Genomic DNA, 25,053 nt, shown 5'->3' with positions numbered 1-25,053 from the left:
TATTTAGAATTAGATAAGTCTTGAAGAAACAAAAAAAAAAAAAAGGGGTTAAGATTTCATTTCCTTTTTTGGTTGTGTACTTAAAAGGTGGGTGTACCTGGATCAAATTGAAATGCATTCAAAAGCTCCCAAACTTAAAGAGGCTCCTGAAAACTTATAATGTGTTCGAGGAGGTAGAGCCCAAGAAATGCTACATAAAGATTAGCTGCAAGAAGTCAACATTTTCTTAAAGAACACCTGTTTTCAGGGAATGAAATACACAGTTACAATATTGCCTCATAAAACTTCAAAACTTTAGCTTCGGTTTAAAAGGCAGACATATATATTATTACAAGATTTTGACAAAATTGTTTTCAATTAACTAATGGCAAACAAATGGGCTCACCGAAAATTCCAACGGTTCGCTCTAATGTGTATTATCCCATGATATTCATCTCTTTTCATTTGACATTATGAAAAGAATCAATGATGGCATCTGCAAGATATTCGCATTTGGCTGATGATAATCCCGCCAAGGATATTCTCCCGTCTTTGGTCATGTACACATGCCACTTATTTGTCATGTTGTCGCTCTGATCATATAAAAAAGAGAAACAAAATGATTAAAAAATTGTATATTGAAATCTAGAATCGCACAATCAAGTGTTGCTTTGGAATGACTTTAAATTACATATATGTGAAGACTTGGTTATGATTTCAGTATCAAGGAATTGTTTGGTGCAAGTCATTTATTAGGAACTTGTAAGTTTTTTTTTTTTTTTTTTTTTTTTGTGAAAATGGGTAAAGGCGATGTAATAGCAAAACTAAAAAATATTTAAAACAATAGTCTGGAAGTATGTCGAAGATTATTCTACCATTTTAAAAAACTTTCTGAACAATTTCGGATTTATTGATTTAGAAGACATAATTAAGAAGACAAAGTTTTATAAATAATGCTTAAACAATATGGAGAAAAGCTGATGTAAGAATTGTAAAGATACTTTTACCTGAGTTTGGTTCAGGCCTGTGAAAGAGAACATGCCAATCTGCTTGAGGATAAATGACCAATCCTTCCCACTCTTGTCCTTTGCAGAGAGACTGTCAAATAGTATTTGTCTCACAATTTTTATCCGACCAGCCATCATTTCCATCTCCTCTTTCCATTCATTGAAAAGAGTTGGAGTCCCAACAACATTGGCAACAATCTTAGCCCCATGAATGGGAGGATTTGAGTACATGGATCGAGCAAGCCTTTTCAGTTGGCTCTTTACCCTGCATGTAAGAAAATATATCAAATCTCCTAGCCATTCACAATGAGATTGAAGAGAAGTAGATACAATTGCAGTCAAGGCAGATAATATTAGAGATAACTTTGCTCCATTACATTAGAGATGTGTTTGGATCTTGGATTTGTGCAGGGTTTTGTGTACGGAAAGGAAAAAGGATGGGAAAAAGTGAATGAATGCAAGTTATTTTTTCAGTTTTTCCTTACTTTTTCCTTTCTTTTAACAAACCCTCCACAAATTGCAGATCCAAACACAGCCTAAAGAGAGCAGCTATGTCTTCTCTACTTATTGCTTACCACTCTTTGGAACAAGATTATTTTATACAGAGGAAAATGATACTTCAAGTCTAGATGCAGAACTAAACAATAATTCCCAAACTTTCTTAAATTCTTGTTTATCTGCTATTGACAAATATAATAATCTATCCAGATGCTGTTCCATCTAGGAATACGTAGTGTTTTTCCAGTAACATTTTCTGGTGAGTTGTTTATAACATTCATTCATTCTTCTCTCTGACGACATTGTGGCAGATTCTTTAACAAAGTTGGAATTTAGATTGTTTGCTTAGGAAAGAATGCAAGTACAATGAATTCAAATCGGTACGATACAAGTTTCTGGACATTATCTCTTTTAAATCTTCACTTAAATATGCTTCTCTAATTGCAAAGAAACCTTCTCTTGGAGAGAGATTCATGGCAATCGTTTGCAGCCAATCAAATCTTGACTTCAAATGAGGTTAGAGACAGGAAGGGAGAGAGTCAACCACTGAAATTTACATTTTATGACGGACAGGTTGTTCCCATTTAAAATTGAAACCATAAAAAATGGCGATGATGGAACCATAGTGAAAAAGACTTGAGTGCGGAATTGGTTGTATGGAGAAAATTAATTGGTGAGTTCAGGAGTTCATGTGATATGATGCAGGCAATTCGTTATGTTGCAGAAAGTATCAGTGTGAGACATGGTATTGAAACTGGGTTCTTACGGCTGTGATAGATGTGCATGACATGAGGTATTTAGGAGTGACAACAATAAGAGACCAGCAAGATTGTGGGTAGCTTTGTAATCTTAAACAAAATGGATAAGAAATATTTTATAGTGGAAGACTGATGAGAGTGTAAATAAGGAGAGGGCTAATGAGATGATGGCAATTTCATCTCAATGAACTTCCTCATTTTTTTTTATCGGCAACAAAAGGAGTTTGATTGATGAATAAACAGGGAAAAACAAAAAGAGGACAAGATGTCCTCTACAAAGAAATAAGCCATTACATCAAAGAAACCAAAAAGTCCCCTAAACATTGCAAACCACTTTCCAATATCTAAAATAAGAAGCAACGAAACCCCTTTATACGAAGGGGAAGTTGATGAACAATATAATGAGCTGAAATTGTGTAAAAAATGAAGTATTATTGATTGATGTATTGTTGTTATATTGATACATATTCTGTCTATTACAAATGGTTCCTTATATAGATGTAGGTGTAGTGGATGGTGTGTAGTGGAGTAGGTGAGGTGGTAGTGGTGTAGTGGGTTAGGTTTAGTGGAGTAGGTGAGGTGGTAGTGGTGGTAGGTGATGGTAAATTCTAACAGCCCCCCGCAAACTCAAGGAGGATAGAAACTAACCAACTTGAGTTTGAAGAGAGGAACAAAACAAGAAAATACATAAAAATAAAAGAGGATAAGAGACACTGTATGGTCGTGTCAGACCATTGGTGAAGACACTGGATGGTGGTGTCATAACGTTGTAGAGGACACTTTATGGGGGTGTCATAACCATGTAGAGGACAGTTTATGGGGTCATGTCGGACCGTTGTAGAAGACAGTTTATGGGGTCACGTCGGACCGTTGTAGCAGACAATGTTGTGACAGTTGTTGTGACAGTTTACGGAGTCTTGCTGGACCCTTGTAGAAACTAACCGGAATCAATGTCGGGACAGTTTACAGAGTCTTGTCGGACCCATGAAGGAGCTAACCGGAATCAATGTCGGGACAGTTTACAGAGTCTTGTCGGACCCTTGAAGGAGCTAACCGGAATCAATGTCGGGACAGTTTATAGAGTCTTGTCGGACCCTTGTAGAAACTAACCGGAATCTATGTCGGGACAGTTTACAGAGTCTTGTCGGACCCATAAAAAGTCGCACCCTCAAAAGGTGTGCCCAATCTTTCAAAAGGCGTGCCATCAAAAGGCGTGCCCAATTCATCAAAAGGTGTGCCGGACATGATGGCGAGGCACGTGGGCGCCTTGGCTTGCGTGCCCGTTTGTCGGCTGGTGGCAAGAGGCGCGCGAGGCGCGTGGCGGCCTCGGCTATTTAACCAAGACGGAGGCTGAGGCAGAGAAAAGCTGCGAAAAACCTCTGAAAAAAAACTTCGTTGTGCTGAGAGAGAGAGTCTGAAAAACACTTCGTTGTGCTGAGAGAGAGAGTCTGGAACACTTTGTTGCGAGAGATATTCTGAGAGAGATATTCTGTAACACTCTGTGACACGCTATTGCCCAGAAAATGGCCTCGTCCTCGTCTTCCCGTGGACTGCTCACTCTCTTTCCCGACCTCAACGAGTCAACAAGAGAGAGAACTGGTGCGGTGGCACTGGAATCTCAACCAAGCGCCCCGGAGTTTACTCCGTTGAACTTTCCGATGCGGTCTGTGGAGCAAAGAATGGCAGTGCAGTCAGATGTGGAGGCCAATCAGTATACCTTGAAGTCATGTGTGGAAACCATGACGGCGGTCACAAATTTGTCGAACCGGCTGCAGAGTAGGACAAATGAGGTGCAGCATGTAAACTCTCAGCTGGCTCTGCTCCAACGCATGTATAAGGATGCGCGAGCAGAGATAAGTGTGCTGAAGGCGGAAAATAAGGAGCTGAAGCGGAAGGCCACCGTGATATTCCGATTTGGAGGTCCGCCATATGCTGCAGTGGAGGAGTATGGGGGAGTGAACGTGCTCGGCGGCGTGGAAAACACGGAGGCAACACCGTCAAGGGCCGCTCAGGACGGAGGCAAGAAAAAGAGACCGGCGGCAGAGTAGAGAAGAAAAATCCCACTGTTCCGATTTGTGTTGGTTTTGTTTTGTTTGTGTTTTTGGGTGTTTTTTTTTTTTTTTTTTTTTTTTGTTGTGTTTTTTTTTTTTATTTATTTATTTATTTTTTTGTTTGTGTTGTGTAAAATGGTGATCGGGGTGAACCCCGATATGAATAAAATGAGTTTGGTGTGCAGATCTTCCTGCGTCTTCTTTTTTTGTTTTTTTTTTTTGTTTTTTTGTTTTTTTTTGTTGGTTAAGAAGAATAATAAGAATAATAATAATAAGAAGAAGAAGAATAATAAAAAATAGAAAGAAAACCTGCAATGGTTTTTTTGTTTTTTTTTTTGTTTGTTTGTTTGTTTGTTTGTTTGTTTTTTTTTTTTTTTTTTTGGTATTTTAAAGAAAATAAATAAAGAAAGAAAATAAAATAAAAGAAAGAAAGTTGAGCAGTGCTGCCGAGAGGGAGAAATAAAGAGCCCCTTTTGTTTTTGTTTTTTTTGTTTTTTTTTTTTTTTTTTAATGAATAAAAAAAAAGAAAGATAAAATAAAATAAATAAAGGTAAAGTGGGGTGAGTGCATGTGAGTAGGCTCGTGGGTGATATAAAAAAAAAAGAAAGAAAAGAAAGTGGAAGAGTGTGGGAATATATTGATGAGGAAAAGGGAAACCAACCCATGTGGGTGGAGGTGGTGTGTAAAACAGTTAATTAAAAGGAAGAGAGAGAGGGAGACAAGGCCCGAGAGAGAGAGAGATTGTGGGTTGGGAACAGTGATTAGATGGGGTACCATAGCAATGTATGACTATGGGAATAAGTTCGAGAACAACCAGCACTATGGGCAGCCGACTCCACCAGTTTACAACATGGCAAGCATCCCAAAGGAACTTCCTCTGTTCCTTAGCCATGGATGCCAGGACGTGCTTTCTGAAGTCAAGGATGTCAAGACACTTCTAGCTACTCTCAAAGGTCATCGTGCCACTAAACTTGTGGTGCAGTACAGGAAGGACTATGCACACTCTGATTTTGTTTTTGGGGTGTTAATGCTAATAAACTTGTGTACGAGCCTCTCATGGCATGCTTCAAGCTCCACTGCAGTTCCATTTGCGGAGGCTCGCGAAGAAGACCAGAGGAGGCTAGGGTTTGAACTTGTCGTCGTGCGGCGAGCTCGGAGAGGGTGACGATGTGGAGGAGGGGAGTGAGCTCCCTCGGCTGTACGAGGTCGTCGGTCTCCGACACCGTCTTCAGCAGCGGCGGCGTGGGATTCAAGCGGCGGCGAAGGAGTCGCCAGGGTTCCAGGGCAGCCCAGGAAAACCCACTGGACGGCGGGAAGGTGAAGGAGTCTCCGGGGCTCCGGATCTGAATTTGCCGGAAATGGAGTTCATCAAATGGAGGTCTGTGGGTAGTGGTTGTCGCCGGATTTGGAGAGCTTCCATCAACATGGAGAGAGAGAGCAGGTTGAGAGAGCTAAACCTCCCACCACAAATGATCAAGGTATGTGTTTGTGATATGTGTTGAAAAACTCCCGCGGGCAGCGAAGGCAAGGTTGCCGGCCGGCTGCCCGCCGGAAAGAAAGGAGGATAGGCCTAAATCTTATAGCTCTGATACCATGTAAAAAATGAAGTATTATTGATTGATGTATTGTTGTTATATTGATACATATTCTGTCTATTACAAATGGTTCCTTATATAGATGTAGGTGTAGTGGATGGTGTGTAGTGGAGTAGGTGAGGTGGTAGTGGTGTAGTGGGTTAGGTTTAGTGGAGTAGGTGAGGTGGTAGTGGTGGTAGGTGATGGTAAATTCTAACAAATTGTTACTTCCTCTACTAAATCTTTGTCAAGAAAATGAAAAAAGAAAACAATTCATATGTGGTAATAATAATTATAACAACAAAATAATAAGAAAATGATCCTCTTCTTCCATATGCACAGAAAATCTAGAAGTAAAAGATAATAGCCTATCTTAAAAAAAATATATGAATAACCAGGAATTCATATTTTTATTTGGGTAAATTACAAAGATACCCCCCTAAGGTTTGTCAAAAACACAAATTCCCCTCTCACATTTTAGAAATTACAAATATCCCTTTATCAAAAAATTTCTTGCAACCGACCTAATAGAAAAAAATAAAATTACCCAACTAGCCTTTAATACTACAAAGAAATTATCATACTACCCTCATTTTCATCCACCACCAAATTCCTCTCTATACCACCACAATATTCTCTAACCCTCCTTGGTGACACACCAAATTCTTGTGTACAATAATGATGGTGGTGCTGATTTTGAGTGGGAGAGGGTGGTGTGATGGTTGGGCAAAGTGATGTTACTAGTTCAGAGAAAATGGGGAATAACGAAGGTGGGATAGGAAAAATAAAAAATAAAATAAAATATTTAACTTCATAAAGGTTAATATCGGTATTTTTGAAAAAAAAATTGTTACTTATGTCATACACAGTGTTAGTCTGACTTAACGATTGATTAACAGAGGGGGCCATTTGTCATGTGATTGGAAACCTCATGGGGTGGAATGTAATTTCTCAAATGTGAGGGGGAAATATGTATTTTAATAAACCTTAGGGGGTCTATTTGTCCAACATTTCATGTTTGTCCAAATGTGAAACTTTTGTCAACAAAATATATAGAGTGAGGCCATCAAACTAAGAACTCTGATAACAAGAGCATTTACACAGGCAGCCGAGCCTTCTGGGATCCTAAATGGGTATGCGGTTTACCAAAAGACTACTGCTAAACAAAGCAAACTAACACTGTGAGAGCAAGAAATATGATGAGCACACAAACATGGTGGTAAGTTCTACATGGAAGGAGAAAATATTTCCAACCTGATTGTCTCTGTTAACTGGCTACGCTTGTAGCTTCATGAATCTTAGACAGAACATGTCTAAAAGGCTTGCTACTAAATCACAGATCACAAGATGTTCGAGAATGTGACAGTACCTTGTTGCAGCATCTGCTGATGAGCAGAGAACGTTGATTGCTCCAATCCTTTCTGCATAAAGACCCAAATTTTTACTGTACGACTGAGCAACTAGGAGCTCCATACCACGTGCAGCAAACAACCTCACTGAAGATGCATCTGCATCAAGGCTTCCGCTTGCAAATCCCTACAGTACAATTATCAGTTTAGATACCAAACATCTAGCAATATGCAGTCTGCTGCCTTTAAGAAGCTCAAGGAATGGTAAAGTACCAGAACAGAAACTTTGAAAATTGGCATTATTTCAAGGTGACTTTTGGTATCATGCACGCTCCATGTTCCTGTTTTGGCCTTGCTAGAATCCTTTCATGCAAGGGTCATCCGGTTTGGTAGGTTTATATATAGTAGTCAAAGTCTTAGTTTCTAATATGGATAAATCTACAGACCATGAAAAGGTGGTCACGAATCTCATTACAAAGACACGCTGGACAACAATGGCCCAACTTCATGCTTCATTTAAATTATTTAAAAAAAAAAATGCAAAACAAATGCAAAAATGGCAAGTTTGTTGAATATTTTGTTGACTTCAAAATAACTATTTGAACGGGTTGGAAGGGATAGAAAATATAAAATGAGAAACAACATCAGTAAAAGTAATATGTTGTATATAATTGTGAAGGCACCCCACCTCAATAGCTAGCTTTTGAGTTTAGAGTTATAATCAAGACAGTGTAAGATGGTATCAAATTGAGAGTACCCAGGGATGGGTACGATGTGTGTCTTTGGCCTGCACGCAGCATGTGTCGTCAAGTCAAATAAGGAGCATGGTAGGAGTGAGGGAGAGTGTGAAGCGATGTCCTGCATACCCTAGGTATGAAAGTGATATGCAATATATAAGTGAGAGGACATCCTCATCGCAATAACTAGCTTTCGAGGTTAAGTTCTACACAAGATCATGTAATAAATACATACTCTCCCCTCTCTAGGATGTTAAAACCTATCATCTACTTCACCCACTAAACCTAACCCACTACACCACTACCACCTCACCTACTCCACTAAACCTAACCCACTACACCACTACCACCTCCACTTTACCTACTCCATCTACCACCTACTACCACCTACTCTTCTATATATAGGAATCATTGTAACATTCAATACATCTATCAATAATACAATCAATATCTATACAATTCTCTATTTCTCTTTATACATTAAATTTTCTACATGGTATCAGAGCAGGTTTAGAACCTAGTATTTTCGCTTCCCCGGCGGGCGGCAACCTCACCTTAGCCGCCCGCCGGACCTCAACCTATTCCGCTGTCATCTCTATCAATACATATAGCTTCCAGTTCGCCGCCACCAGAGGCGACTTCTCTACATACAAAGATCAACCATTCTCATCTCTCTCTGAGATGAAGAGGCCAACCTCCCTCTCTCGGCAACTCTCTCTTCGGTTTCTCTCTACACCACCTTCTCAACCTTTTAGTTCTACTACTGTGACCCTCTCTATGATGGTTTTGGTGTCTCTGCAATGTGGGCTGTTCTTACTATTGTTGTTGTCTTTGACTTCTCTGTGGGTGCAACACTTGGAAGGGGTGTAAATATGGGTTTTGCAACACTGCTTGCTGGTACTCTTGGCGTTGGAGCTCATCGAATTGCTAGTTTTTCTGGAGAAATATGTGAGCCCATACTACTTGGGCTTTTCGTCTTCATACTAGCTGCAGTAGTGACATTCATAAGATTTTTTCCAAGAATGAAAGCAAGATACGATTATGGGCTGCTGATATTTATATTAACATTCTGTTTAATATCAGTATCTGGTTATAGAGATGATGAGGTGTTAGAGATGGCCCACAGGAGGCTATCCACCATACTCATCGGTGGTGCCAGCGCTGTGATTGTGTGTGTATGCATTTGTCCATATGTGGTGCTGGTGTTGTCAAGGGCTTCCAGCCATCTATCTATCAGGCAAATAATGGTGGGGCCAATTTTGTGGCACATGGTTAGAACCTTTTCAGAGGACTACAATGATTTGAATGTTGAGCCTTCGTTTGGAGAGACCAATCTCGACTTTGAAGGCAGAGAGAGGAGCACTAAGGAAAGCACACCCATTCTTCTTTTATTTATTTAATCACACTCACCAAGTTTGTTTCACTCTCATTATCACATCCATACACACCGGTATCATGTTGTCTTCAACTTTCTTTTATTTATCATTTTAAAATACACCCTTATCATGTTGTTCCCCACCTTCTTTACTTTATATATATATATATATATATATATCTCTTTTTATTATATTCTATTACTCAAACTCTCCTCCATTTGATTTTAAAATCACTTATTTTTTATTTATTTTTTCCAAATCACTTTTCCTCCTTTTTACATACCCCCACTTTATTTTTGAAACAATCACCCTAATATTTTTCATATAATCCATCTATACATATTTTTTTATCTATTTTCTTTCTCCCTTGTTTTCTTTCATTTTATTTTTATTTTTTCAACACAACACTCCCCAAAAAAAAAAAAAAAAAAAAAAAAAAAAACATTTTACAAACTTGTCATTTCTTCATGCCGGGGATCAACCCCGATCAGCATTTTACACCAAAAAAAAAAAAACAAAAAAAATATAAAAAAAACACACACAAAACAACCACATCCACAGGCGGGATTTTGCTTCTCTACTCTGCTGCGGGTCGCTTTTTCTTGCCTCCGTCCTGGGCGGCCCTTGCCGGTGCTGCCTCTGTGTTTCCCGCACCCACTCCACTGGGCACGATCACTACTCCCTGCTCCTCCACTACAGCATATGGCGGACCTCCAAATCAGAACATAACGGTGGCCTTCCGCTTCAGTTCCTTATTTTCCGCCTTTAGCACACTTATCTCTGCTCGCGCATCCTTATACATGCGTTGAAGCAGAGCCAGTTGGGCGTTTAACTGCTGCACCTCATTTGTCCTACTCTGCAGCCGGTGCGACAAGTTTGTGACCGCAGTCATGGTTTCCACACATGACTTCAAAGTATACTGATTCGCCTCAATATCTGATTGCGCTGCCATTCTTTGCTCCACAGACCGCATAGGAAAGGTCAACGGAGCAAACTCAGGGGCGTTTGGTTGAGGTTCAAGGGCAACAGCACCGATTATCTCTCTTGTGGACTCGTTGAGGTCGGGAAAGAGAGTAAGCAGACCACGGGAAGAAGAGGCCATGTTCTGGGTACCTGGACGGGAAGAAGAGGCCATGTTTTTGGGTTGCTAAGTGTTTCAGAGAAGCAGCGATTACCGATTGGTACTGTCAGACAGGGTTGGTTACAGAGTGTTTCAAGATTTGCAGCTCTTCGAGACAAGCTCTCTGAGAATGCAGAGGTTTCAACTGGTTTGTTATGCTTCCAAACCTCAGCCTCCGCTTCAGTTTATAAAGACCCTGACGAAGAGGCCGACACGCGTTCTGTCGGTCACGTGCATCGCCGCGTGTCTGGCGCGCCTTTTGATGGCTCGCCGCTCGATGATTTCTGTCGGGCACATCTTTTGATAAAGTGGGCGCGCCTTTTGAGGGCGCAACTTTTGCGGGCTCGATATATATATCTACATGTATATCTTTTGGGCAGCCTATATACACACTCATACAGTGTCTTCTACACCGGTCCGACATGACCCCATAAACTGTCTTCTACATCGGTCCGACATGACCCCGTAAACAGTCTTCTACAGCGGTCCGACATGACCCCATAAACTGTCTTCTACATGGGTCCAACAAGACTCTGTAAACTGTCCCGACATTGATTCCGGTTAGCTCCTTCATGGGTCCGACAAGACTCTGTAAACTGTCCCGACATTGATTCCGGTTAGCTCCTTTATGGGTCCGACAAGACTCTATAAACTGTCCCGACATTGATTCCGGTTAGTTTCTACAAGGGTCCAGCAAGACTCCGTAAACTGTCACAACAACTGTCACAACATTGTCTGCTACAACGGTCCGACATGACCCCATAAACTGTCTTCTACATCGGTCTGACATCGCCATCCAGTGTCCTCTACACCGTTATGACACCACCATACAGTGTCCTCTACAACGTTATGGCACCCCCATACAGTGTCCTCTACAACGTTATGACACCACCATCCAGTGTCTTCACCAATGGTCTGACACGACCATACAGTGTCTCCTATCCTCTTTTATTTTTATGTATTTTTCTTGTTTTGTTACTCTCTCCAAACTCAAGTTGGTTAGTTCCTATCCCCCTTGAGTTTGCGGGGGGCTGTTAAAACCTATCACCTACTTCACCCACTAAACCTAACCCACTACACCACTACCACCTCACCTACTCCACTAAACCTAACCCACTACACCACTACCACCTCCACTTTACCTACTCCATCTACCACCTACTACCACCTACTCTTCTATATATAGGAATCATTGTAACATTTAATACATCTATCAATAATACAATCAATATCTATACAATTCTCTATTTCTCTTTATACATTAAATTTTCTACAATTTATATTAACTATTTTAGTTGATGGATAATGATGGTGGGTTTTAAACTTAGTTGCAAGAAGTGGGGGCGGGGCGGGGCCGAAGTAGGGCGAGGGCATATAGAAATTTCTAAGATTGGAAGCACCTATGAGAGCATGTATACATTTTATATATTAAATATATAAATATATTCTAACAATTTATTAGTTGTGTGTTAAAATACAAATAAATATTAGAGATTGATGTCAATTATAAATTGTCTGGGTTGAGTATAAATAAATATTGTGTAAATATAAAGTATTAGAATAAGTTTGAATAGTTTTTCTTTTATTTAAGATTTGTATCTTTGAGAGATACCATTTCAGTTAGGAGCGAGTGGTGTGAGTTACTTGAGAGCACAGAATCAAGTTTTTAAGTAAGAAACATCACCTTAGTAGGAGTTTCCTGCTACTAAGGTTTTAAACTTCAGGTCTTGTGACTTGAATAAAGAGATTAGGGTCGACTTTCGTAGTTGAGAAAAGTGGTTCTTTTGTGTAGTGATTCTTAGGTTGCGGTGTAATGAAGATATTTAAATATAACCTTTGAAGATGGTGCTGGAGTAGATATAATGGTGGGGATTGTGGAGGTATCGGTATAATGCTGAGATTGGTCACATTGTGGAAGAGGGGTGAGTGTAGAATGTGATGCGACTTTAAAGTGACAAATGGGGACCAAGAGTGATGCAATGACTTTTATTCTTCTTCAGTTCATTGGGTTTAAGTTGATTTAGAGTTTAAGATGGATCTAAAAAAATTCATAAAGAAAAGCTCACAAATTTTTCTTGTTCAGTAGCAACTTCTCAATGAAAGGGGGAAATCTCATGTTTCTAGGCTTATAGCCAATGCATAGGAGAGGTAGGTATAATTTCGTAGCTGTGAGGGGCAGCTTAAGTAAAAAGCTCCTACTTTAAGGGAGATCATTGTAATTTATCCATATTCTTTGAATTTAATAGTCAATGCATTTTAGAGAGCTTGTAACAGCTTCAAGTTTTTTTAGGAATTGGGTAATGCAATTATATCCCTAGGCATGGTGCTTAAGGGATTCCAAGGTTGATTCTTGAGATTTTTTTCTTTTTCATCTTGTCTTGATTTTCTGCAACTTTAATCCTCTAAACCTCATAACCAGATTCCGTTCACCACCCCTTTCATTAACTTAAATTCCTAATTTATGAGCTCATCACATTCTTCTACAGTCATTCAACCATCACTGCAGAAAAAACAGAAAAAAAGAGAAACAAATTCCAAATTTGTCCACGATGAAACGGGTTTTTTTTTTTTTTTTTTTTTTTTTTTTTTTCATTGAGGGGTCTGAATGTATGGATTTAAAGTTGAGAGGGGTAAAACGATATTTGGTGATAGTTGAAGGGGCAAAGTGTAAATAACCCTTGTTTTTTTTCCCTGACTAGTCAGACCAGTCCCTGATTTTTTTTTGATAAACAGAACAGTCCCTGATGTTGATCAATATATATATATGTACATATATTCATTAGCATGAGACTTTACTTCAAAAATATTAATAAATTAAGTTTCATTTCAGAGGACTGAAATCCATGCATAAACTGAAATTTAAAAGTTTCAAATCAAGCAATCCAAACTACTAAATATATAAAAATAAAAAAGCAGATAAAAGTCAGCAATACCTGGTATGCAACATCAAAAAATGGAATATGGTTCTTTTCTTGAATTACATCAGCAATTTTTTCCCATTGTTTTGGGGTTGGATCAATGCCAGTTGGGTTGTGAGCACAGCCATGAAGCAACACAAAAGATCCTTCAGGGGCTGCCTGAGAACACAACATTCAAATATATAGATCGTGGAACCATAAAAGAATGAAATCTAGTTATCTAGTTTACTGGAAAGATAAACAAATTGCTTCTATATATTTTTCCACATCACAACATTACATTTAAGGAACGTAAAGAGCTCACAATTTCAGAGGTATGAGCACCGAAAAGAGATGAATGCACTCTGATCCATGAAGTTGAAAAGTAGTTACAATTTTATGAAAAGAAATAAAAAAGCAAGAAATCTGTCAGCCAATACAAAATCAATTAATTCTATAAGCATTGACATGTTGATGGCGACCTCTTCAAGAAGAAAGATGAGGTGGACTTAAGAAGTACTAATTATCCATTTAAGAATGTTCTGAATACATGATAGCATTAAACAATTAAATAATGGGAGAACTAATTCAAGTTCTACGTTATCAGTTGAAAGAAATAAATGATGGTGTCGAAAATACCTTTATGTCGGATATCATCCCATCAAAATCCAAACCAACTGTTTTTGGATCATAGTAGCGGTATTCAGACCAAGGAACTCTGGCATCGTTGAAAATATTCTTGTGGTTACCTAGAAAATTGATCTTTATTTTCAATTATCAGACCTTTAGACAAATCTTACCAATTAGACTAACAATACTCACCCCAAGTTGGGGATGATATTACAACTTTTGCCCCAGGGAAATATCTTTCAATGAGTGCAGCAGCAAGTCGAAGAGAACCAGTTCCTGAAAGACCTTGAACAGTAGCAACCTACAGAATTTTTTTGTTTAAAAAAATGGTAAGTTAAAAAGGCCCCTTGACTGGATCAGAGAAATTTTAAAATCACGCATACCCTTTGTTGTTCAATTACTGGGTTATCGGCTCCAAATAATAATTCTGCAGTAGCTTTGTTAAATGCAGCCAAACCCTCTATTGGAAGATACTGCAGATGGTAATTTAAAAGATAGTAAGAAATTTAAAAAGGCAAGAACAACTCCACGATATTCTATTTAATTGAGTGCTACACATACAATACCTCTTTGTTTTCGCCTTTTTCCAGCATAAGATTCTCTGCCTAGAATAGTAAATGTTACATGACAATTAGCACTGGAATTCGACCGTCAAGGCACCAGAACAATAGTAGCTTTATGAAACATTTCACCAACTAATTAACAAAAGACAGCTGACCTTTTTTACAACATTAAGAACATAAGGTTGAAGTTCTTCTGTTCGGTAGGCCCCAACTCCGAGGTTGAGTTTCATTTCGTTTGTGTCTGCTTTAAATGCTTCAGAGACTCCAAGAATTGGATCAGGAGGAGCCATTGTTATACCCTCGAAACGAGAAACATTGACTGCAACACTCATAGTTATCTGACCACAGGACTGCAGCGCAGAAATAGCTAAAATTCAGATCTGAGACAAACCGTATCAAATCTGACAGTCCTATCCCCAGTTTATCAAAATCTATAAGGAAGTGAAAGAAGCACCCTGTGAAAAAATAAACAATAAATGCATACAGATTTATAGAAAATTATGTCCTGTTGCCTAAAGGCTTACTTCTTTAGATTGGCAAGTGCTAGAGGTACCTTCAGGAGAGAGAATTTTTTCTTTTCTTATTTTGACAAGTAAGACAAAGGCACCCATGTCCCAGCCCGACTTGAACCTCACACCTCCCCATGGGAGTGGCAAGAAATACAACTCAAGCTGACAGATGCAGGGGAGAGAACATTTGGAACAGAGAGAATGAGAAAGGGGACGATCCCAAGAAAACCAAGCCCACCCACATCACACAAGGACATCAAACCAGTAACTACCAGCAAATGACACTAGGCAATGTGGGCTGCCAACTTTTTGCTACCTCCTGTAGTATATAAAAGCTGAACTCTCCCTTCCCCCTTCCAATTTATGCATAGAACTCTCCTTTCTCCCTTCCAATAGACACATAGATCATAGGACAGTTTAACCAAGGTACAAACCCACAACCAAATAGAATATAGTTGACCTCCCATATACTAATTCAGGAATTTTTTTTTGATATACATCAAAATGAAACCACGCTTGGAATAAATTGTCACTTACAAGCGCAGCTTCGACATCAATCTCCATTTCAACCCAGGAGATATAAGGATGTGGTTATAATTCACAACAATAATATTTCAGTGGGAGAAAGCTCTAACAACAAAAAGGATATTCTATGCCCACTAATCCAATTTCATTTCCACAAGACGTTCTAAGTGATGGGCAAGTACAAAGGGAAAAGGGTCTTAATTAGAACTTTAAATATTTTGTTTCTTAGAAAGATGAATGGGTTTGAGGGAAACACATTACTAAAGATCCAAGAAATTATGAATGATTTTTATGGAAATTATATGTCTTTTGATACAAGTATGAGCACTCCAAATTCTGATACTGCCACTCTTGTTTTAAATTTTTATGACTCCATGTCCTGAAGAAATCACATGACGTGCTAACTGGAAACCAAAAAAATAAACAATAATACACTGAAAAAAATCAATTCAACACTGTAACATCAGTTCATTAATGTATGTAACATCAGTTGTAAGATTGTTAATGTATGTAACATCAGTTGTAGTGCCGGATTGAAGATGGTGATCCACAAAGTGACAGTCACTCTCTATATGTTTGGCGCGCTCATGGAACACTGAATTGTGTGCAATCCAAATGGCATTCTGGTTATCACAGTAAAGAGGAGCGGGAAGAAGAAGAAACTCCCAAGCCAAGAAACCACATAGATGTAGATGCTAAGATGGATGTGTAGTAAGATCAGGAGAGATAGAATAAGATATGAATCGATTTGTGAAATGGAAGGAGTAGCACCCATTGAAGATAAGTTGAGAGAGAATAAATTTAGATGGTTTCATCATATACAACAAATACTGGTAGATGTAGCAGTAAGGAAAAGTTAAATAAATCACTATTAAAGAGAAATGTTTGGGAGAGAGGAAGACCTCAACGGAGGGCTTTTAACATGCAATGCCGTTGCTTTCCCTATAGCACTACTTAAACTAACATGAGATGTTGTAGTAAAAAATATAGGGATTTTTATTGATAAATCCCATTTAGAAATGTTCTAACCCAAGAAATTCATGAAGTAATTTTTTAACCCACTTAGTCCCATGTATTTATACTTTTATTCCATAAAATCATTTTTCTTGATTTACACTATTTTCTTAAGACTCTTATGCTCTTATATTTATATTCATATTTAATGTTGGGGGAAGGAGAGAGAAGGGAAAGGACCAAGGTATAGGAAATTTCATACACAAATTAAATAACATTGATGTTATTATTTTATATTATTACATAATGTGAATATATTTTTAATTGACAACACATTAAAATAATATGAACATTCTCTCTCATCTGATGTGAATATATTTTTAATTGACAACACATTAAAAATAATGTGAACATTCTCTCTTATCTGATGTGAACGTTCACAACACCTTTCCGAAAAATTCTCTCTCATCTAATGTAGTAATGTGAACGTTCACAACATGTGAACCTTCTTATTTTCAATTAATAACACATTAAAAATAACGTTCATTATATTTTTAATTGACAACACATCCTTATTCACAACATGTGAACATTCTCTCTCATCTAATGTAGTGATATGAATGTTCACATTCCTATGTTTTAGTATGAATATTCACGTCACGTAATTGACAACACAATGACAAAAATTCATTTCAAATTAATGTGAATATAATGATGTGAATATTCATTTCAATTACATGCTGTGAATATTCGCATCATGTAATTGACAACACAGTGATAAAAATTCATTTCAAATTAATATGAATATAATGGCGGTCAACATCCTGATGCATGGGAATTACCAAAACATAATGACAATAATATCAACATTAATAGGGGGCAGGAGAGATTGAGGGTGTTTTGGTCTTCTTATCTCAAATAGGATCTAATGGAATAGTGAAAAAGAATATGGGTTGGACGGAATAAAACTCTTAGAAAGAGGACTTATCAAAAAAGCTCCCATATATATATATATATATTTTATTTTATTTTATTGAACAATATAGCTCTTGTTAAAGTGGAGTGGTAAAAAATGATTCATGGAACCAAGCTTAATTGATTGGGACACAAGGTTTGTTCGGTTTGGTAAAGTTAATTCCTTTTAGAATCCTAGACAGATTAATTCTATCATTATCTTCTTACCCATAGCATAACTAAGAAATACATTATTGCAGAAAATGAAAGTGTCAGCTCAGTGTTGTTGGGAGAGTAGCATAGCAAAAGGAAAATGTAATGAATAATGATAGTTGGCATTAGTAAGCAGCCCAAATTCTGTAACTGTGAGCTGTGACTGGTCACCCAAATATGAGAGCACCTACATATGTGGAGAAGCCATGAAAATTGTCTGATTTCACCAATAACATAGATCCCTTCCAAAAAAAAAAAAAACCAATAACATAGATTCTATGATTAAAACACACTAACTGACGAATGAGTCACCATTAACAAAGCAAAATCCAAAGTATTGCACAAATCAGGAACACTGCTGTTTACCTGTCAAAGCTTCTCACCAACCTTAATAGCTGTTAGAGAGATTTTAAGCATAAAAAGACTATAAGTTTCAAATAAAATAAGATAAATATGTTCATTTGGTAAACCTGAGCTACAAAGTAAAAACACCAATAACCTAGAAAACTAGATAACTAACAGAGAACAACACAAAGATCATTAAACAACTAGAGATTTAAGATTTAAACCATAAAATCATATTTACCAAAGAAATTGGGTGGGTATAGGGCATATAACAAAAGAGTTTCCATTTCTATCGGTCATAAAATTAAAACAAAAAAAAAAGAAAGAAAAAGCAGTCAGGAACAGTTTTATTCTCTAAACAAGCAGGTTTTGGGTTATATTTTTAGCGCTCTAATTCTCTTGTTGGCTTTGAGACCATGAAATAAAATAGAGAAAAAGACCTTCAAGAGAAAAAAGAAAGAAAACCATTTTCAAGAGACAAACTCCAGTGAACCACTTTCCTCCTCTCTTCTTTTCTTCATTTCACTTTGAAAAAAGTTAAAAAAATAAAAAACAAAAAAAGAATCTAACGATCTAGCCTAATTGAAGACTTTCAACGCTCATGCTATTTGAAAGAGCTTTCAACATGGAGTAGAGACTCCATACGTACACAAAGATTAACTGATCTATGAATATCATCCTAGTTCAAGTCTTGTTCCGCACTTAAATGGATAACTCAAACCCTTACCTTGACCAGTTTGTAGTGGAAAACCGGATTCCTTACTTGAACCTAACCCTGATCGCTAAGCTAACATGGGGAGAGTGCTTTCTCCCGGATGGCTAATAAAAGAAGAATATTCCAGCTCCAAAAGGGAGGGATTTTTAGACAGAAAGAAGAGATTAACGAAAAATAATGAAAAGCAGTGATACGTACAGGTTTTTATTCCAGTGGAACTATTGACCGAAGAGCCTTACTACTAGAGCTTATAAGCTATCAGAAAAGCTCAGCTCCTACTATAAGCTTGATGAAGAGCTACAATAACCAAGAGAGGGATTACAACCCTTTCCGAAAGACTGCTCGAATGGACAGACTCATTAAGAGAAGTGCGGCCTCAGCACCGCAACTATCAACTGGGCTAACTGCGCCACCCCCCCCCCCCCCCCCAATGGCGGTTGACTCCCATTTCCCGATATAGGATCGAATTTCTAGTGATTAGAACAGAACAATTAAATCAAGACAGCACAATTTGCATAATTATGATACAAAATGATATAAGATGTAATGAAACATGAAAGAGTCCATAGTTACCTTAGTCTTTGTGAAGGGATTGCTTTTCTCCTTCAAGAAAGTAGCATGATCAGAGCCTCCCAGCTTCAATTTTGTCTGTTCAAATAGAATGTCATGATTTATACATCTTGACTCTTCTTTTCCCATTTTTTTTTAAAGCGATTTTTTGACTTTTTACGAACAGGCGTGCAAAACATAGACAAAATGGATTAACTTTTTGTAATTTAGGGTGTTCCCAAACATAGCCTTAGGCCTTGTTTGGCAAGTGCTTATTTTAGCCTAAAAGTCATCAAAAAGCCAACAACTTATATCAAAAAGTCAATTCTCTTTTCTCTCTATTTTTTACACAATATTTTTGTAAAAAGTCAAAAAGTCATTCCAAATATACTAATTTTTTTTACCTTATATTTTAATTAAAAGGTCAAAAAGTTATTAAAATAGCTTGGTCCCAAACGATTAATGTTAATGTTCTAGTTCAGTTGCTGAGGAGAGGACAGAAAAGAAAGTGATGCTTAAAAATTTAGATAAGCTTCACAATTGTGACCCAATAGAACAGAAGGGCTCCATTGAAGTAAAGCTAATACAAACTTAAATAGATAGATTTTTTTTTTATACTTAATCTTCAGCTTCTCAGCAACCAATATTGGGAAAATGAAAAGAAAATCACACAAAATTGAAAAAAAATTGAAAAATTAACGAGTGGATAGAGATGTGAATGGTACCTTGCGATTATCTTGGAGTGAAAGTGAAGCTGAAGCTGAGGCAGATGCAGAGGCGAGAGCGAGCATCGTCGAAGCCATCAATTTGAAATGGCAGAACAATTAAGCAGTGATCTTGGAGAGAAGTGAAACTTGTTGAGTCTGAATTCGAATCGATAATTGCTATAATCAGTCTAGATTGAGCAACTACTGTTGAATTGTTTTCTCATACATGCGTGCGTATCTTCCCTAATTTAATTAGATCTGGCAGGAGAGAGAGAGAGTGTGTGTGAATGGAACGAGGCGATAAAACCAATGCTTCAGCTTGTATTTCAGGTTCCTTTCCGAAGTACCAAAAAAAAAAAAAAAAAAAAATTCTTGTTTCAGGTGTTTCTGTTTGTCTATTCACTCTGTGCCGCGATGTCAAATTGATTGATAACCGTATGATCTTTTTTTTTATTTTTTATTTTTTTTCAAACAATAACAAATATAAAATCAAGAGTTATTATCCATCCAAAAAAAAATCAAGAGTTATTTACCTAGACGGTTTCCAATGGCTTGTTTGGTTTGTGTTTCCCAAAAAATTTTAATTTTTTTTTTTTTATAAATAAGTTTTTAAAAGTAGTTAAATTAAATAATTTTTTTCAAAATTTTTTTCTAAAACTTGTTTGATTTACAAGTTTTTCAAATAAATCTCTTTCTCATACACATCAAATCAATCACTTTTTTTAAAATTCTCTCTCAAAATAATTTTTTAAAACATCTTTTGAAAAAAAAGCAAACCAAATAAACTTTCATACTTTTTATCTCAAAACATGTTTCTCAAATTCAAACCAAACAAGTTCCAAATTTTTATTTAAAAATATCGTTTTGAATTTTTTAATTATTAAAATATATTGTCAAGATTTTTGTGATCGTGTGATATGTAACTGTGCATTAGAATGTAATGAGCGGCAGATCTGTGTTTCGAATTAAATTATAATCCATTTTTACTAATATTAGGGTTGGTTTGGGATGTCCTAAAAAAGTGTATTTTTTGACTTATTGGTGGGTTTGGATTGGGTTTGGGTTGGGTTTGATGTGATGTGTTAGAGAGGTGATGTGATTTAAATAAGATGATGTGACTTAAATAAGATAGTGCCTTTTTGACTTTTTGGCTTATTTAGTACATGCCAAACTAGCCCTAACATTCTATCTTTAATAAAAAAAAAATAAAAAAAAAATTATTAAAATGTATCATTTTACTCTCTTAAAATATAAAAGCGTATATCATTTTATTAATATCACCATTGTTACCATCATCTCTACTACTATATCACTATTATTACAACCACCACTACTCCACCACAACAACACCCCCTTCGTCTCTACTTTAATCGTGCAACTACTACCACTAAATATAAAAAAATATTTTTTATCAAAATAAACAGAACGTAAAGGGTGTGTTTGGTAATGTTTACGTTTTCAATTTATATTTACAAAAATTTTATAAACTAGTTTTTGTTTATTTTTAGAAAAAGATAAACTACAAACGCGTTTGGTAATTGACAAAATGTTTAAAAAATTTTAAAAATATAAAAAAGAGTGAGAAATAGCAAGTGGTGGCGACGGAAGACGGTAGTGGAAAGTAGTGACGATAGGTGGTGGGTAGCTGGTGGTGGTGGGTGGTGGCGGGTAGTGGTGGACGGGTGGGTGACGGTAGCGGGTGGTGGGTGGTAGAGAGGGTGGTGGTGTAGGTGGGTGGCGGATGGCCGGTGGTGGTGTAGGTGGGTGGCGGATGGCCGGTGGTGGCGGGTGGGTAGGTGGGTGACGGTGGCGGGTGATGGGCGGTAGCGAATGGGTGGCGGATGGCGGGCGGTGGTAGGTAGTGGCGGGTGGGTGGTGGGTGGTGATGGTGGGTGGGTGGGTGACGGTGGCGGGTGGTAGCGAGTGGGTGGTGGTGGGGGGTAGGTGGTGGGTGACGGTGGCGGGTGGTAGCGAGTGGTGGGGGGTGGGTGGTGGGTGGGTGGGTAACAGTAGCGGGTGGTAGGTGGTAGGGAGTGGGTGGTAGTAGTGGTGGTGGTGGGTAGTGGTGACAGGTAGGTGGTAGTGGTGGTGGTGGGTGGTGGGTGGTGGGTGATGGTGGTGGCAGGTGGCTGGTGAGTGGTGGTGACAAGTAGGTGGCGGGCGGTGGATAGTAATGGCGAGTGGATGGTAGGTGGGTGGTGGTGGTGGTGGTGGTGGCGGCGAGAGGTGGGTGGTGGTGGCGAGTGGGTGGTGGCTGTTGGTGACGGGTGGTGGCTGGTGGTGGCAGGTGGGTGGTAAGTGGTGGTGGGTGGTGGTGACGGAAGACGGTGGTGAAAAATGGTAGTAGGTGGTGGCTAGTGTTGGGTGGTTAAAAAAAAAAAAAACTCAAAACGGAAACACATGTTTTGTGTTTTTATTTTTTGGCCAAATTTATAAACTGAGACCACTGATTTATAAATAAAAAATTTTACCAAACAAGTTTTTATTTGAGTTTTTAAAATTTTTGTAAATATAAATAGAAAACTGAAAACGTAAGTGTTATCAAACGACACCAAAGTGTGTTTCATCTTCTGAATCTAATCTTTTTTTTTTTAAATATTTTTTTTCTTCTAAAAAAATAATAAATAAATACAATAGACAATTTGCTACCTTTCCGGGCGCCGCTAGCTTATTACAAGTGGTGTCCCTTGAACCGACTGGAAGATTGAAAAAAAAAAAAAATACTATATGAGTAAAATATTTGGATAATTATCAAAATAAATGCAATTAAAATTTTTATGAGTTTTGGGCCAAAGTGCAAATAGAAAAATTTTTTACCATGTGGGAAGTGTGGTATGCTATGTAGTAAATCACATGGTGTAATGTATAATAGTGAATAGTGAAGGTTTTATCACCTATAAATACGTGAGTTTGCATGGTAATGAAGATATAGAAAAATTATGTATCACATGTGTGATCCTTTATTTCCTCTTCCATTGTGACTATTTCTTCTTTACTTTCTTTAGTTTTATAATACGGTACGAGATTCTAGCCAACTAAGAATACAAAGTTACTAAGTGGTTGTAGTAAATAAATTTTAAAACTAATTATATATATTTTTTAGTATACTTACGTGATACTAAATATATTGTTTTGTTAAATTTAGTAAACATGTCAAATCTTTCAACATTGGAATTCTCAGCTCTTGACATTCCTGGAAAAAATTATTTGTTATGGATTCTTGATGTTGAGATCCACCTTGAGGCAACGAATCTTGAAGATACCATAAAATATGAAAATGAAGCATCCCTGCAGGATCGCACAAAGGCAGTGATATTCATTCGCCATCATTCCAAGAAGAATTAAAAATTGAGTACCTCACGGTAAAAGATCTACTAATTTTGTAGAATAATTTGAAGGAGAGATATGAGCACTAGAAGACCGTAATCCTTTCAAGAGCCCATTATGATTGGTTGCACCTAAGGTTGCAAGATTATAAATCAGTTAGTGAGTACAACTTTGTTTTATTCAAAATAATATCTTGATTAAAATTATGTGAAGAAAAAATTACTAAAAAAGATATGCTTGAAAAAACATTCTCTACATTTCACATTGATAATGTGCTCCTGCAGCATCAATATAAAGATCGTTGTTTTTTAAAGTATTATGAACTGATTTCATCCCTTATTGTGGCTGAACAAACTAATCAATTATTATTAAGAAATCATCTATCACATCCAACTGGTTTTGCTCCATTCCCTGAAGTGAATGAGGTTGCAGTTCATGGTCGTGGATAAGGGAAAGGTCATGGTTTTGCACGTGACCGAAGTAGAAATAATTACCGAATCCATGGGGGATATATTTAGAAAAATACCATGCCATTCCACCAAAAATAGAATAACATGTCATTCCACTAGAAGTGGAATAATTTTGGAATATCACAAGAAAAAGGAAAAAGTTTACAGAATAAACCTTTTAAGAATCGTGAAATGCTTGTTACAGATGTGGTATGAAAGAACATTGGTCACATACCCGTTGTACGCCCAAACATTTGGTTGATCTTTATCCAGCCTTGAAAAAAGAAAAAGGAAAAGGAATTAAGATGCATTTCACAGATCATTATGAATCCATTGATATTAATCATCTTGATGTTTCCGATTTCTTTGAAGATTTTGAAGGAAAAATTGGTCATTTAATTGATGATGGAAATGTTCACACTGATTAACTTAATTTTCTAGATATCATGATGTATTGTTGTATGTTAATTATGATTTTAAAGTTTGTATTTTTAGGTTTAATAGTTTATATTTTCTTGGTTTAAGTTTTGAGAATAATGAATTTCAATTTTTTTTTTGTTTTGTATAGGCATGTCTTTCATTGATACATTGACTAATTCAAACATGATTGGTGATTATATTTGTTTAATGGACAGTGCAACCACATACACAATTTTACGTAATGCAAAATATTTCATACAATTAGTCATGAGAAAAGCTAATATCAATACAATTTTAGGTTTTGCAAACCTAATTAAGGGCTCCAGAAGAGTCAATATTATGTTATCAAATTGAACAAAAATTTGAATACTACCAGATCCAAAAAAAATCTATTAAGTTTCAAAGATATACGTCATAATAGTTATCATATTGAAACTATAAATAAAGATTAGGAAGAATATTTATCGATCACTTTAACTAATTCTGGCCAGAAGCTGGTAGTAGAAACACTTCCTGCATTTTCATCTGGATTATATTATACGATAATAAAAATGATTGAGTCACATATTGTCATGCACCAAAAGTGTTCTGACCCAAAAACGTTTATGCTATGACATAACCGACTCAGGCATCCAGGATCTATAATGATATGTCGAATAATTAAAAATTCACATCGACATCCATTAAAGAACTAGAAGATTCTTTTACCAAGTGATTATCCATGTTCTTCCTATTTACAAGGGAAACTAATTACCAGACTATCACCCACAAAAGTAATTGTTGAATCTCCATTATTTTTCAAAGAATTCAGAGGAATATATATGGATCCATACACTCTTCTTGTGGT

General features: G+C 37.2%; 1 protein-coding gene across 1 annotated transcript; it reads right to left on the bottom strand.

Moving 5' to 3' along the window:
- Positions 1-201: 201 nt before the first annotated feature.
- ASP5 (aspartate aminotransferase 5) lies at positions 202-20,435 on the bottom strand. Its single transcript, XM_028235990.2, has 11 exons — positions 20,029-20,435; positions 19,328-19,402; positions 14,695-14,889; positions 14,543-14,581; positions 14,360-14,449; positions 14,169-14,277; positions 13,986-14,095; positions 13,383-13,526; positions 7,237-7,403; positions 987-1,251; positions 202-572 (listed from the first exon to the last, which is right to left on the bottom strand). Exons 1-11 carry the CDS (start codon positions 20,104-20,106, stop codon positions 441-443), a joined length of 1,404 nt encoding a protein of 467 aa, XP_028091791.2. The 5' UTR covers positions 20,107-20,435; the 3' UTR covers positions 202-440.
- Positions 20,436-25,053: the final 4,618 nt, after the last annotated feature.

The sequence above is a fragment of the Camellia sinensis genome, chromosome 11 (assembly GCF_055761805.1).
Source record: "Camellia sinensis isolate YWXY chromosome 11, ASM5576180v1, whole genome shotgun sequence".
Lineage (NCBI taxonomy): Eukaryota > Viridiplantae > Streptophyta > Magnoliopsida > Ericales > Theaceae > Camellia > Camellia sinensis.
The sequence above is the reverse complement of the archived record's forward strand: the minus strand, read 5'-3'. Positions and strand labels throughout refer to the sequence as shown.

Coding starts and splice junctions, on each gene's coding strand:
- ASP5 (XM_028235990.2), bottom strand. CDS start 20,106: ATGGCTTCGACGATGCTCGCTCTCGCCTCTGCATCTGCCTCAGCTTCA. Junction 19,403..20,028: donor CACTCCAAGATAATCGCAAG/GTACCATTCACA, acceptor CTATTTGAACAG/ACAAAATTGAAGCTGGGAGG. Junction 1,252..7,236: donor TCAGCAGATGCTGCAACAAG/GTACTGTCACAT, acceptor TCTTACATGCAG/GGTAAAGAGCCAACTGAAAA.